A 13,944-nucleotide genomic window follows, 5' to 3' on the forward strand; every position below is an offset into this window, starting at 1 on the left:
ATTTCTTGTCCTGTGTTCAATTCCCAATTTTCCCTAAGAGAAGTGAGGTAACCTCTCTCTGGTTTCTCCCTAGCGAGTATCATAGTACAGGACACACACATTCTGGGATTATGACAATCACAAAGACTTTGGAGGCCTTTCCAGGATAATGGCTCCAAGAGAATAAGCATGAGTAATAGTTTGTTATTTTCAACCTAAGACCAAATAGGCACGTAAGTTCTTAATCAATCTATAATCTTGACTGCAGTTTCTGGGTTTGTCACAGATTTTTCAGAAAGATAATATCAAATGTGATTTTAAGCCAAATAACTTATTAGAATCGTATGGAAGTAATATGTGTTTGATCTCCCCACATGTGTGGGATTCAGTTTAATGTGTATATCAACTGTTACCATTCCTAGTATTGAAAAATTTCCTCCTCACAAGTGACTATATCCTGATAACAAGATGAACCAATAAATACACACTGGCTTATATGTGGATCAGTAGGTGCATAAAAGAATAAGGTGTGCCAATTACATAGTTAAATATCGATAAATTAAAAAAATCTAGGTATTTGGTATTACTGACAAAATATTTTCAATTTAGTTTTTTACATTTTGGTGATTTAGAATATTTACAAAATATTTCTTAATTTATAGAGAAGCTGAAGGTTTAATGAACTGCCCCTTCAAGAAGGGAATATGTCACATGTTGCTTTAGTGTAGACAGAAGGAAATTGGGGCAAGTAATGGGATTTATTACCTCCACACAGGGATCAGAAGCTGTATTTGTGAAACCCATGGCTTTTTTCTTCATTTGCTTACATTGAAATCCAGTTTTATACAGAAAATCCTGTAAGATGATTCAGTTGTTAAGAAATTCTATGTGCATTTTGCTGGATAACTATGTAGGTTTCTTAATCAAAAATGAATACTGAACTTCACTACTCAAAGAAAATGCTCTTAAACGGGCTTGGATTTTGTGACATACGACGGTTCCTATCCTCTGACTGACTTAGGTTGCATTGAAAGTCAAAAGGTCTTCTGAGAAGACGCTGCTTCTGGATCCCAAGGGACCTTTCTTTAAAGCATTTTCTGTACAATATTTTAAAACACCATCATTCATTCTGTCAGCAAAATGATTGTCACAGGAAGTGTAGGGCACATTTTTCTCTATTCAGTGAGTGACAGTGACCCACAGAACACTGGAAGGGACCAAATGTGAGAAAAGAAAAACAACTTACAAAAACAATTTCAAAGTTCCCAAGAAAACTTCCCCAGAAGAAACGTTTTGTTAGTGCAGTCAGACTTCCCAAAATGTATGTGTAACTTGGGCTGTGGATGAATGGGTTTCCCATATTCATAAATAATTTTGCAAAGTAACTCAATAGTATTGTAATTAATACAGTATCATATTTGGCAAGGATGACTGGAGGAAAAATCAGTTACTGATGATACCTCCCAGAAGCACCTTTCCCCATCAAGATCATTCTGACTAAAAAAAAACAACAAACTACCCACAAATGTCATAACTAGCATTTCCTTCTACTTCATATGAAATATCTGTACTTGTCCTCACCAACATTATTTGTGCATTCTCTCGATTCACAAAAGTACAAGTAAAAAATCCGCAGGTGCTTATCACTATCAATCAACTTGACGGTTACTGCCCCACTGCCTACCTCACCCCACCCAACCCCTTCCCTGCTTGGTTCCCAGACAGTTTGAAAGTCAAAAGACTGAATTAATTTCTTGGAGGAATTATGAACTGAAGGTTAGCATATGAAATATAATTATGTAACTTTTTAAAAAGAGGAAACTAGATGCATTTTAGTGATGTACTGAATGAGGCTACTATTTTACCCTGGGTTCCGAACTCGTATTTACTTCTGTTTTGGGGGTGAAATGAATGGAGGAATACAACGTAAAATAGTATTTATATATTTTGAGCACAAAGTTTGGTAAATGAAGCATACTTACTAAGGTTAGACCAAGGAACGTTAACAAGTGATGCAGACATATTTTAACCACAACGGTGGTCACAGAATTCTGGAGCTACCAGCACCCAACAACAAAAATTACTATACAAGAGTTTATTAAATACTTGCTAGACACATGAAAAACAAAAAAATTTTATAAAGCCTAATGGCCAACCATATCAGTCTGTTCTTTAACCTCCTGCCGGAATGCTCTCGTCGCTTGCCAGCACGGGGTCTCCTCCCTCCTCTCTGCAGCAGGCACCATGTCCATGAAGACGTGGATAGTTTCCTCACGTTGTGGTCCAGGTTAGGACAGCTCACACGGTTCCTTCCCCAAGCTCGGGCCACAGTTAGGTTCGTATGAGGGGTGCTCTTTCATCTGCGGTTCCCTGAGATTCAGAAGAGAGGGGACAGCGAAGTCAGGTATTCACATCAGAAACTTCTCCCAGGAAGTGAAAAGTTGGGGGACAGGGTGGTGGAGGAAGATGGACGGAGGAGAGACTGACAGGAGGGCAGTCGTCACACTCTGCTTCCTTCTCTCTTGGCCTGCCTCTTCTTTCCCATTCAGCCCTGACCTTGAAGAAGCCTGCTCTGACCACCTGCACCCCCGATACCAGAGCAGTACCCTTCCCTGTATTGACCCGGACTATAACTCTCATCAGACTACACTGAATTTGCTCCTTCCTGATTTGAAACCTACCAGAGAACAACGTCTCAGACGTTGGGTCATGGGTGCTCAGTCATTGCCCCCTTGCTGAATACACGAAAATGGTTCATTGTAGGAGCAGTGATAACATTTACACAGGCTTTCACCTGTGCTTATGAAAATCTCAGTGACTGTATAAAGTCAGACGGGAAGTGAGATCCATAGCTAGAAATGACAGAATAAATGCCTCACACCTAATTCCTGCTAACCTGATGGGCACAGGTTAAGAGAAATAGTGGAAGAATGTAGAACCTAGGGAAATCTGAGGTAATAGGACTCAGATGGTTTCAACGTATTTCATTTCCTACTTCACGTTTGCTTCAGACACGTATTTGAAGCAGCTAGGAGCGGGGGGAGAAAGCCTTTGTTGCAAAAACGGAAGCTGCTGAGAATTTGAGAAAGGCTCTCACAGAAAAGACTCACTGAAGGCTGAGCTGGGTTGGCCTGCTGGTCACTTAGGGAGGCCAGCGTAACTCTGCTTATCCCATCCATTTGATGATGTTCCCTTCTCTCCAGGAAAGTTACTACTCCCCTGGGCCAATCGTTTCTTATGCAGTGATGACTCAGTGACAGGTATCTTCTGATATATTATGGATTCTTTCCAAGCAGGTCTCTGGTTGCCTTGCTCTACAATCTTGGGATTGTTGCATCACATAATTAATGTTTATTGAGTTCTTACTGTAAATGCTAACACTGGGCCAAATGCTTTCTATCTACTGTCTCCTCTAATCCTCATGAAAAACCACTAAGGGAGGCTCTCTTATTATCCCACTTTACAGATGCAGAACTGAGGCGCAGTTTCTAGGGTCACACAGCTATGAAGTGGCAGAACTGGGATTTGAACGTAGGCAGTCTGACACACCAAAGCCCAGATGTTTAGCTGCTAAATACTCCTCTCCTTTCAGGTTATTTTCAGAAACATTAAGCTTACTCACAGGGATTTCATGCCCGCCAAGAGAGCCCCAAATACTGGACAGTACCATTCCATTACTCCTCCTCCTCTGATACATTGCCCTTGCCTCTCATTTGGTTTAGTAGTAATATAACCATGAAATCACTGTGCCCAGCATAAAACCTCAGAATCCACCCTAATGAGCCAGCCAGCTGACAAGCCCCTCAGTGAAGCACTGTTAGTTTCCTCCGGTAAGGTTACCCAGTAATAGAGAAGTTCCTCCAACCACTGCTCACCTCATCCATGGATCCCTGTCCTCTGCATGCAAGCCAGGTGAAGATCAAACCAAACAAAACACCCAGCGCCATGATAATGTAGGGTATGTTGGTGATGATCAGAGTAGTGTTTATCACAGACTTCAGTCGACTCGCAGTCTCTTTATCAATGAGAACACTCTGGAAGGCAAGAAAATAGTATTCCGTTGATTACTAAATATCCAGGGTGTAAAGTTTTTGCTGTATCTTCCTTCTAAATCATTAAACACGATTTGGGGAAGTTTCTCTGTCGCTAACCAGAAATACTGAAAATCCATTTATAAATTAGATAACCAGAGGGGGCATTTATTCATTACATCTTCCTCTTTTTTTTTTTTTTTTTTCCTGAAGACATGTCTTACTTTCAAAATAGGTTGGAAATAGTAGGGAAAAAAGTATTCGAAAATAATGAGATAATACCATCTTTTGTATCAGACAACTCTAACTCGTCCTTTAAAATCCAACTCAGCATCACTTCCATCCACAAGTTTTCTCTGGCTACCTCAGGCCTAGTTAAAGGTCCCTTTACTGCACTTCCATATCACTCCCTAAAATCCCCCATCGCTGCGCACTCTGCCTTATAACTGTCTGTTTGGTCTCCTTGTGACTGTGAGGTTCCCAAAGGCAAGGTTTACAGCTCGGTCACCTCAACATTAGGAAAGCACTCTGCACGTAGTGGGTACTGAATTAATGTCAGTTGACTGAATGAATGAAACATTCCAACAATGGTATGTGGAAAGTATAATTAGTGTCTTGGCTAAATCTCTAGTAATCAAGACCAGAGGTCTCGATAGAAAGTGTTCAGGGATGTCTTGAGGCTCACCAGAGTTCCAGAGGGTGTTGATAACCAAGAAAATATTCTAGAATAACACTTGATGGATGCAGAACAAAGATATTATCTCCTTAAATTGTCATGGGTGGGGTGTCTGGATAGCTTAATTTCATAAAAATTATGGCAACAAATGGGACTTTAGGCATAATTTGGGCTGAAACCGCACTGGACTGAGGCAGAGGATGGGCTTCTAGAGTTGGTACTTCCAGTAACTGGCCAAGACCCATCAGAGTCAGAGTCTCCTTCTCTGGAAAAAGAAGGTGGGAGAGTAGGCTCCAATGTCACTTCAAAGTATAATGTTTTCTTTTTCTGGGATAAAGTCAAGTTCTTTCTAGGAGGCACCAAAAGTACAAAGTTTTACTCCATAATTCCCTGGATTCAATATGGTCTTTAACAAAAGAGCTAAGCAAAGCAAAGGTTGAGTTGGGGGCGGGGGGGGGGGGGAGTTCAAATATGCCACAACTATGAACATAAGCTGGCAGTACAGGGTCCTTCCTCATTTTCAAAAAGCCCATTGGGGTGCCTGGGTAGTTCAGTCAGTTAAGCATCCGACTTCAGCTCAGGTCATGATCTTGGGGTTCATGAGTTTGAGCTCTGCGTCGGGCACCGTGCTGACAGCCTGGAGCCTGGAGCTGCTTCAGATTCTGTGTCTCCCTCTCTGCCTCTCCCCTGCTCATGCTCTGTCTCTCTCTCTCAAAAATAAATAATAAAATATTGAAAATAAATTAAAAACAAAAAGCCCTGCTTTCATGTCAGTTGATTGAATGAATGAAACATTCCAACAATGGTATGTGGAAAGTATAATTAGTGTCTTGGTTAAATCTCTAGTAATCAAGACCAGAGGTCTCGATAGACCTCTCCACAAACAGTAAGAGTGATGACCCTGGAGCAATTTCAAATAGATTCTATAAGTTGGTAAATATTGCCTAAATTTTTCCTGTGAAACAATAAAAGCCTTGTCTTAGAATTGTAATCACAAACCCTTCAAAAATTTATAAATGTAGCTATCAAAGTAATGCCAAATGAAAAAAAAATAGGTTATAAAACTGTATCTGCAGTATGGTCTCAAGTATTTAATATCAAAACTAGAAAAATACTAAGAGGCAATATAAGCAGATGTAAACTGTACTTGTCTCTGAGGGACAGTTTATCAGTGATTCAGTTGTAAATATTTAAAAAAATTTTAAACTGAAGTAAAATTGACATATAACAATATATTAGTTTTGGGTGTACAACAGAATGATTCAATATTTGTATGGTGATTCACTTTTAAAATATACATTTTTAGTTTTCCAAGAGCTCTGTAAAGAGCACATGTTAGTTTTACAAAGTAGAAAACATTAAATTATTTTTTACAAAGTTCTTATCAGAGACAACTTTGCAATATACTGTTGAGTACAATAAAGCAAAAACAGTGTCATTCTGACTCAGGTTTTGTGGAAGTTTCTTTAATTTTCCTTTTTCTTGCCAATCTCTGTTACCAAATTTCCTATACAGAACAAGATTTTTTAGGGAACAGAGAAAAATAATAAAAACTTAAAGATGCTGCTGTTCATGACAGACGTAAGCCAACCAAGAATTTATTGGAGAGGGAAAACCCCTGCATGTAACCTCCCAAAACTGGGTGGAAGAGAGAGGGAAACTGAGGAGATTTACTACAGTAAATGTATGTGATTCAGAAAAGAATTTATCACAGGTATCTTAAATAGGTGTTTTCTGAGTTTTCCGAATATGTTTTTATTTACAAAACTTCAATTTATACTCAATGTTTACTGATAAAAATTCTGTGGGTACAGTGTGAAAGAAATATTTCTTCAGGGAAACTCTCTTTGTTTGAACTAAGACGGGATCTGTGTTGGGGCGCCTGGGTGGCTCAGTCGGTTAAGCAGCTGACTTCCACTCAGGTCATGATCTCGAGGTTCATAAGTTCAAGCCCCGCGTCAGGCTCTGTGCTGACAGCTCAGAGCCTGGAGCCTGCTTCCGATTCTGTGTCTCCCTCTCTGCCCCTCCCCCACTTACGCTCTGTCTCTCTCTGTCTCAAAAATAGACACCAAAAAAAAAAAATAATAATAAATTTAAGATAGGATCTGTGTCCTATAACTCATGATACGTTTGGTCACCAGAAAGTAAAACAAAAACAACTTCTATGTTATAAAATATAAGGCAACCATATATCACTGAAATGAATGAGACTGTATCATGTTTTATTCAATCATTTCTTTAATCACCTTACACAAAACCTTCATGTAATGTTGCCAATCATTTTAATTTTACTCTCTTTTCCTCCTCCTTTACTAATGAATGGTAAACTGATTACATTTTACAAACTGGCAGGGGTTCAAAGATGGAGAAGATGCAAAGAAAGGTTTAACTGGAAATCTGAGTGTTGGCTATTTTTTCTGCTTCAGCAGTGTCTGACATTGCTTCATTTACCTTTGCCTTTTGTTTCGTACATAACCAGCTTCCCAGAAGAGAGTTTTGCCCGATAATATTCTTGAGAAGGGAAATTTTTGTTCTGTCATTTTTAAATCTCAAACTTCATGTGAACATATAAAGAGAAATTTTCTGAGGACAAACAGGTTCTTAAAAATCACCTTTCCCCCTTTCTTACATCTTAAATTACATAGCTACAATAGTCGACATCATAATGGAAGTTTTCCAAGCTTCCACAAGTAAATCATACCCATGGCTCCCTCCCAGGACTTACCTCATTGATATACATCACTGGGAAAACCATGGTTCTAATGCTTCCCGTTTCACTACAAAGACAAAAGGTGACAAATCAAAACCACAGTGAGATATCACCTCATACCTGTTCCAATGGCTATTATCAAAAGGCAAAGGGTAGTAATGTTGGTGGGGATGCGGATGAAAAGGAATCCATGTGCCCTGTTGACAGAATGTAAACTGGTGCAGCTGCTAGGGCAAACAGTAGAGAGATTGCTCAAAAAATTAAAAACAGAATTACAATACGATCCAGCAATTCCACTTCTGGGTATTTAGCCAAAGAAAATGAATCCCTAACTCGAAAAGACATATGCACCCCTATATTACTGGAGTATTTTTTTCCAGTAGCAAAGATATGGAAGCAACCAAAGTGTCCATCGATGGACGATTAAATAAAGAAAACATGGTATATGTTCACACTGGAATACTATTCAGCCATAGAAAAGGATGCAATCTTGCCATTTGTGACAACATGAATGGACCCTCAGGGCACTACACTAAATGAAACGAATCAGAGAAAGTCAAATACTATTTATTCTCCCTTTTGTGTGGAATCTAAAACAAATAAACAAAAAACCAAGCTTACACGCATAGAGAACAGACTGGTGGTTGCCAGAGTTGGGAGTTGGGGGGTTGGCGAAATGGATGGAGTCAAAAGGTACAAACTTCCAGTTATACAATAAGTAAGTCACAGGGATCTAATGTACAGCATGGCAACTATGGTTAATAATACCGTAATGCACAGTTGAAAGTTGCTAAGCAGAGTAGATCTTAAAAGTTCTCATCACAAGAAAAAAAATTTTGTACCAAGTATGGTGACAGACGTTAACTAGACATTGTGGTGAACATTTTGCAATATATACAAATATCGAGTCATTATATACCTGAAGCTAATATGTTGTATGTCAGTTATACCTCAGTTAAAAAAAGACAAAATATGAGATTATTTTACCGACATCCTCAGTGTGATAGCAAACTGGCCTGGAGAGATAAGTTTATATGAAAATTCTAGCACACTTATTTCATTAAATTTCCCAGCACTTATGAAGACTTCTTCGTACTTTTGCAAACACTTATCAATCAGAAGTTAGATTCCAGTCTGTCAGTCTAACAATTCCAAGTGTTGCCTGTGTATGTAAAGTTGTTTTTTTTATATCAAAACACAAGATAATAAAAGCAAATTCATCAAAATGATTACTATTCTCCCAAGAGTTATCAGAGGCATGGCCACAGCCAGCAGAACAATGCTACCACTGAGAAATGCTACCATTTCTCAGAATGTTTTGTGACCAGACCACTAAGTATTGTCTTCACTAGAGCTCAGAGCACTCTACCAAGAACCAGCCCTACACCTGGTGTTTGGGGGACACTGTCTCATTTAATTCTTACAGTAATCCCATGCAGTAGGCATCACTGTCCCACGTGGAAGACATGGAAATTATGGCTTAGAGTCACTTGCCCAGGACCAACATGAGCAAAAGGTGAAGCCAGGATTATAATTCCATTTTGATTCTAAGGCTCTAGATCTTAACTACTATACTAGACTACCTCAGAAATACACACGTGTGTATGTGTATGGCAAAATGCATTCGTGCAAACCACATTTGTGTTCTAGAACAATCTGTGACATATGGGGTTAAAGCTGGCAAATCTGATGGCGGAAATCAAGTTTTACAGATAGATAGGCAGATAGATAGATAAGTGGAAAGAAAGAATAGATACGTGATATATTATATATAGTTTTGCAATTTGTTTTTCATTAACATTAAGTCGTACACATTTTCTCATATCTAAAAAATGCCCATTGAAAGTTTGAGTAGGATATTATACTTAGTATCCTAATTAAGTAGTGTTTTTTTAGATGGAGTGTGGGGAGGAAAGGCTGGACTCGGGAACCTATTTTAAGCTCTGGAGCCTGTGGCTGGTCCTGGGTGGGAGCAGTGGGAAGACAGAAAGGGAGGCAACTGGAGTTGTGGCAAGGGAAGAGCTGCATGGAGTGGGGAAGAACAGACTCTGTAGCCTTACTTCAACTCTCTGTGCCTTAGTTTCCTCATCTGTAAAATGGGGGTACTACACAGGGTTACTGTGAGGAATAAATGAGTTACTGGATGTAAAGTACTTAGAACAACATGTGATCCGTGAAAAGCACTCTGTACATCTTTGGTTAAATAAGTAAATTCCAAGACCAAGGCCTATGGAAATGCTGATTATAGGGGCGCCTGGATGGCTCAGTCGGTTGAGCATCCGACTTCAGCTCAGGTCATGACTTCACGGGGTCTGTGAGTTCGAGCTCCACACTGAGCTCGGGCTCGCTGCTGTCAGCACAGAGCCTGCTTCAGACCCTCTGGCCCCCTCTCTCTGCCCCTCCCCCACTGACACTCTCTCTCAACCTCCCTCACCCCCCCCCCACACACAAATGCTGATTATGCCTCATCCCTGAAGGGCAGGAGTGAGCAGACTTAGAAAGTGGGCTCTCTCCTGGATGAACCCCATCAGAAAGTCAGTACAGCACAACTATCCTTTGCCTCTGCAGAAAGAAGTGAAACTTACACAAAGTCGTCAAACTTTCTCACATAAACATTGATTTGGATCCTCTTGGCAGCTCTTAGAATAATTCCAGTCAACTGCAAATCAGAGACATGGAAAGAAAACATTAGAACTTATTAAAAACACATAGTTTTTCTCAGTAGAGCACCATTTCTGAGTGGTGCTGATAACCAGGGGGACCACTGCCATGTTTGAGACAAGGGAAAACGGATCCCGGAACAGAATGAGAGCTGCGGACGGGGTTAGGTGCCGATAGACCAATGTTTCTGAAAGTTCAATCTGCATGTGAGTTCTTGGGGACCTTGTGAACATGCAGATTCTGATTCAGGAGGTCTGGAGTGAGGCCTGAGATTGGTCTTTCTAGCAAGCACCCAGGATGCTGCCACTTTGGATAGCAAAACCCTAGGTGACCCTGGCAGGAGGAAGGTGTGAGCCAGAGAGTGGTCCCTGGTGTGGTCAGGACAGCCCCCATCAAAGCTAGGAAAGCGGCGCCAGCAGCCATCCCCCCCACAGCAGTTTTGCCTCTGCACTGAGGTTACAGGACTGTGTCCAGCTCTTGGGGACAAGCACCTGCCCACAGTGCAGCTGGGGAGAAGGAACCGACTGAAGGTTAAGAGAGAAAAGGGGGGGGGGGGAAATACCTGATCTTAGTCACAAAAAGATAAGACCACTGATTTCTCACACAGAAGAGTGAAATGCCCATACACTGCCATGTCAACGACTATTCTTGCCTTTCCTTTACTGTTCCATGTGTTCAAAATCTCAAGAAGGAAGGTATCTGGCCTTTCATTCAGTTCCTACCGTGAGAGGCTTTCTCATGGTTTTAGTTTTTCTCCTCTTTGAAAACAGGATGAAAGCATATGTATATCTAATGCCTTTTAAATTAATAACATCATGCAATAAACTCTCAAAAGTGCCTGTAGAAAGAGGCCTGCCAAAAGTCAGTGAAGCTAATACATACATTTAAATTTCAACCAAAACACTCCTTGGCAGTAAGCAGAAGAATGTCTTCAGCTTTGCTGATCTGTTCAGTAGTAGGAGAAAGTATGTATGTTCAGGCCCAAGGCTGGCAACAGAACATTGATGAGGCTACTTGGGTCCAATCCAGTTGTTCCCGTGATGGGATTTTTACAGTTGCGTTTTTGTTAAAGCAGGTTTGCAAATATTTCTGCATATTAGAGCCACTGAGTTCAGCCTGTAAGGCCATGAGACTATGCATCTCAAGCACGGAGCTGAGTTTTCTCCATTTGAATATGTATATGAAAGGAAGACAGAATATTCACAGTGCTCCAGACTAAACTGGTAAATACTGTGTAGAGAGAACAAAATGCATGCTTTTTACCAGGAAGACGTGGGTACTCACAGGATTAATGTCCACAAATGTCTCATGATAGTCCTTATTGGGATGCATGCCGTCTATGGCAGAAACAAACCTCTCATCTGCTTGGTAGAAGTGTGGGAAAGATAAAATAATAGGTGCACCTGCATTTTAAGGAAAACAGAGACGAATGACATGGTTCTTAAAAGTCCAAGATGGATATAAAGTTCCTGACTACAAACCTGGTTCCTAAAGAGGGGGAAATTCTATACATAAGTAAATGTGGGTGGGGGAGAGGGGCAGGCTAAAATTCCATTCAAGGCCTCCTAGTTTGGGATTTATACTTCATTTCCTAACATCTCATTTACCCTAACATTATTTTATCCCACAGTATATATTGAAGTCATGGCTAAATTATTTATTCTTCAGTATTTACTGAACCTATTAAATACAAAGGCTTCATACACACTCTTTTAATTAACATTTGCAGTAGCCCTATTAAGTTAAAACTATTACCTTCATTTTGCATTTGAGGACGGTGAGGTTCAGAGAAGTTACAAAACTGACCCAGGGACATCCAGCTGTCAGGTGATGAAGGCAGAATTCTAAATGAATGAGGAAATCTCATCTGAAAGCACTTATTGCTTGCTTTTCTGTTTTTCTTGGTTAACCTAAGACAGGCTTTCTTCTCCTGCATATGTTGACACAGACTTTTAAGACTTTGCCTGGTCATGCTATCTGCCCAGCCTCTGACTAGATCAAGGTCTGACCACATGAAGACTCCATTTTTTTTCTTTTATTTATTTTTTCCTATTCATTTTAAGAATCAAATAGAGAATGTCCATAATGCCCAAAGCAATCTATAGAATCAATGCAACTCCTATCAAAATACCAATGGTATTTTTCACAGCACTAGAACAAATAATCCTAAAATGGGTATGAATCTACAAAAGACCCTGAATAGCCCTAGCAATCTTGAGAAAGAAAAACAAAGCTGGAAGTATCACAGCCCCAGATTTCAAGATATACTACAAAGCTGTATTAACCAAAACAGTATGGAACTGGCACAGAAACAGACACATAGATCAACAGAACAGAATAGGCCAGAAATAAACCCACATTTACATGGTCAATTAATCTATGACAAAGGAGGCAAGAACAGACAATGGGGAAAAGGCAATCTCTTTAATAAATCGTGTTGAGGAAACTGGACAGCTACGTGTAAAAAAATGAAACCGGACCACTCTCTTACACCATACACCAAAATAAACTCAAAACAGATTAAAGAGCTAACTATGAGACCTGAAACCATAAAACTAGAAGAAAACATAGGCAGTAATGTCTTGGACATAGGCCTTAACAGCATATTTATAGGTGTGTCTCCTCTGGCAAGGGAAACAAAAGCAAAAATAAACTATGGGGACTACACGAAAACAAAATCCTTTTGCACAGCAAAGAAAACCATCAACAAAACAAAGAGGAAACCTACTGACAAGGTATTTGCAAAGAATATATCCGGTTAGTATCCAAAATACATAAAGAACACATACAAATGAACACCAAAAAACCAAATAACCTGTTGAAAAAATGGGCAGAGGACCTGAATAGACATCTCTCCAAAGAAGACATCTAGATGGCCAATAGACACATGAGAAGATGCTCAATATCACTAATCATCCGAGAAATGCAAACCAAAACCCCAAGGAGATATCACTTCACACCTGTTTCATTTACCCAAAGAAAATGAAAGTACTAATGTTAAAAAATAAATGCAATCCTATGATCACTGAAGCATCCCTTACAACAGCCAAAGTATGGAAGCAAACTAAGCACCCATCAATAGAGGAATAGGTAAAGAAGATGTGTTATCTATATACAATGGAATATTACTAAGGCATAAAAAGAATGACATCTTGCCATTTGTGACAACATGGATGGACCTAGAGCATATTATGCTAAGTGAAATAAGTCAGACAGAGAAAGACAAATACCATATACTTCCACTGATTTGCAGTATCTAAAAGTCAAAACAAATGAACAAACAAAAAAACCACAAACAGACTCATAAATAGAGAACAATTTGGTGGTTGCCAGAGGGTAGGTGGCTGGGAGAGTTGGGTGAAATAGGTGAAGGGGATTAAGAAGTACAAACTTCCAGTTATAAAATAAATAAGTCACAGAGATCAATAGTACAGCATAGGGATTATAGTCAATAATATTGTAATAACCTTGTATAGTGACAGACGGTGACTATACTTGTTGTGGGGAACATTAATGTACAGAATTGTCAAATGACTATGTTGTGCACCTGAAACTAATGTAATGCAGTATGTCATATATATTTCAATAAGATTTTTTTAAAAAAAGGCACAAATAGGAAAACAAGTTATTAAAGGAAACCTACTGTAGATTATGCTATTGAAGAAGAGAGAGGGATCCAATAATTGCTGCCATGGAAACATATATTTGGAGAAGTTAACTTATTGCCAAATAATTTAGATTTGCTTACATATCTACTAGCCATGGCTCAAGATACATATCATCTGTCACATCCATGTGTTTTGTTTAGGAAGAAACTGTTCACTAAACAGTTTCACAAAGCCATAGTTTCCTTCTTTGTGACCTACAATGATCTTTAAAATGTATTT

At 39.5% G+C, this 13,944-nt stretch overlaps 1 protein-coding gene across 1 annotated transcript in view; it reads right to left on the minus strand.

The window, feature by feature from the left end:
• Window positions 1–932: 932 nt before the first annotated feature.
• SCARB2 (scavenger receptor class B member 2) overlaps window positions 933–13,944 on the minus strand; it is a 74,267-nt gene continuing 61,255 nt past the window's right edge. Inside the window, exons 8-12 of the mRNA XM_049630670.1 lie at window positions 11,342–11,460; window positions 9,982–10,055; window positions 7,412–7,463; window positions 3,855–4,013; window positions 933–2,349 (exon numbers count right to left, since the gene is read on the minus strand). Of these exons, the coding sequence (XP_049486627.1) occupies window positions 2,311–2,349; window positions 3,855–4,013; window positions 7,412–7,463; window positions 9,982–10,055; window positions 11,342–11,460 (443 nt within the window). The 3' untranslated portion in view covers window positions 933–2,310. The remainder of the gene's footprint in view (window positions 2,350–3,854; window positions 4,014–7,411; window positions 7,464–9,981; window positions 10,056–11,341; window positions 11,461–13,944) is intronic.

The sequence above is a fragment of the Panthera uncia genome, chromosome B1 (genome assembly GCF_023721935.1).
Source record: "Panthera uncia isolate 11264 chromosome B1, Puncia_PCG_1.0, whole genome shotgun sequence".
Classification (NCBI taxonomy): domain Eukaryota; kingdom Metazoa; phylum Chordata; class Mammalia; order Carnivora; family Felidae; genus Panthera; species Panthera uncia.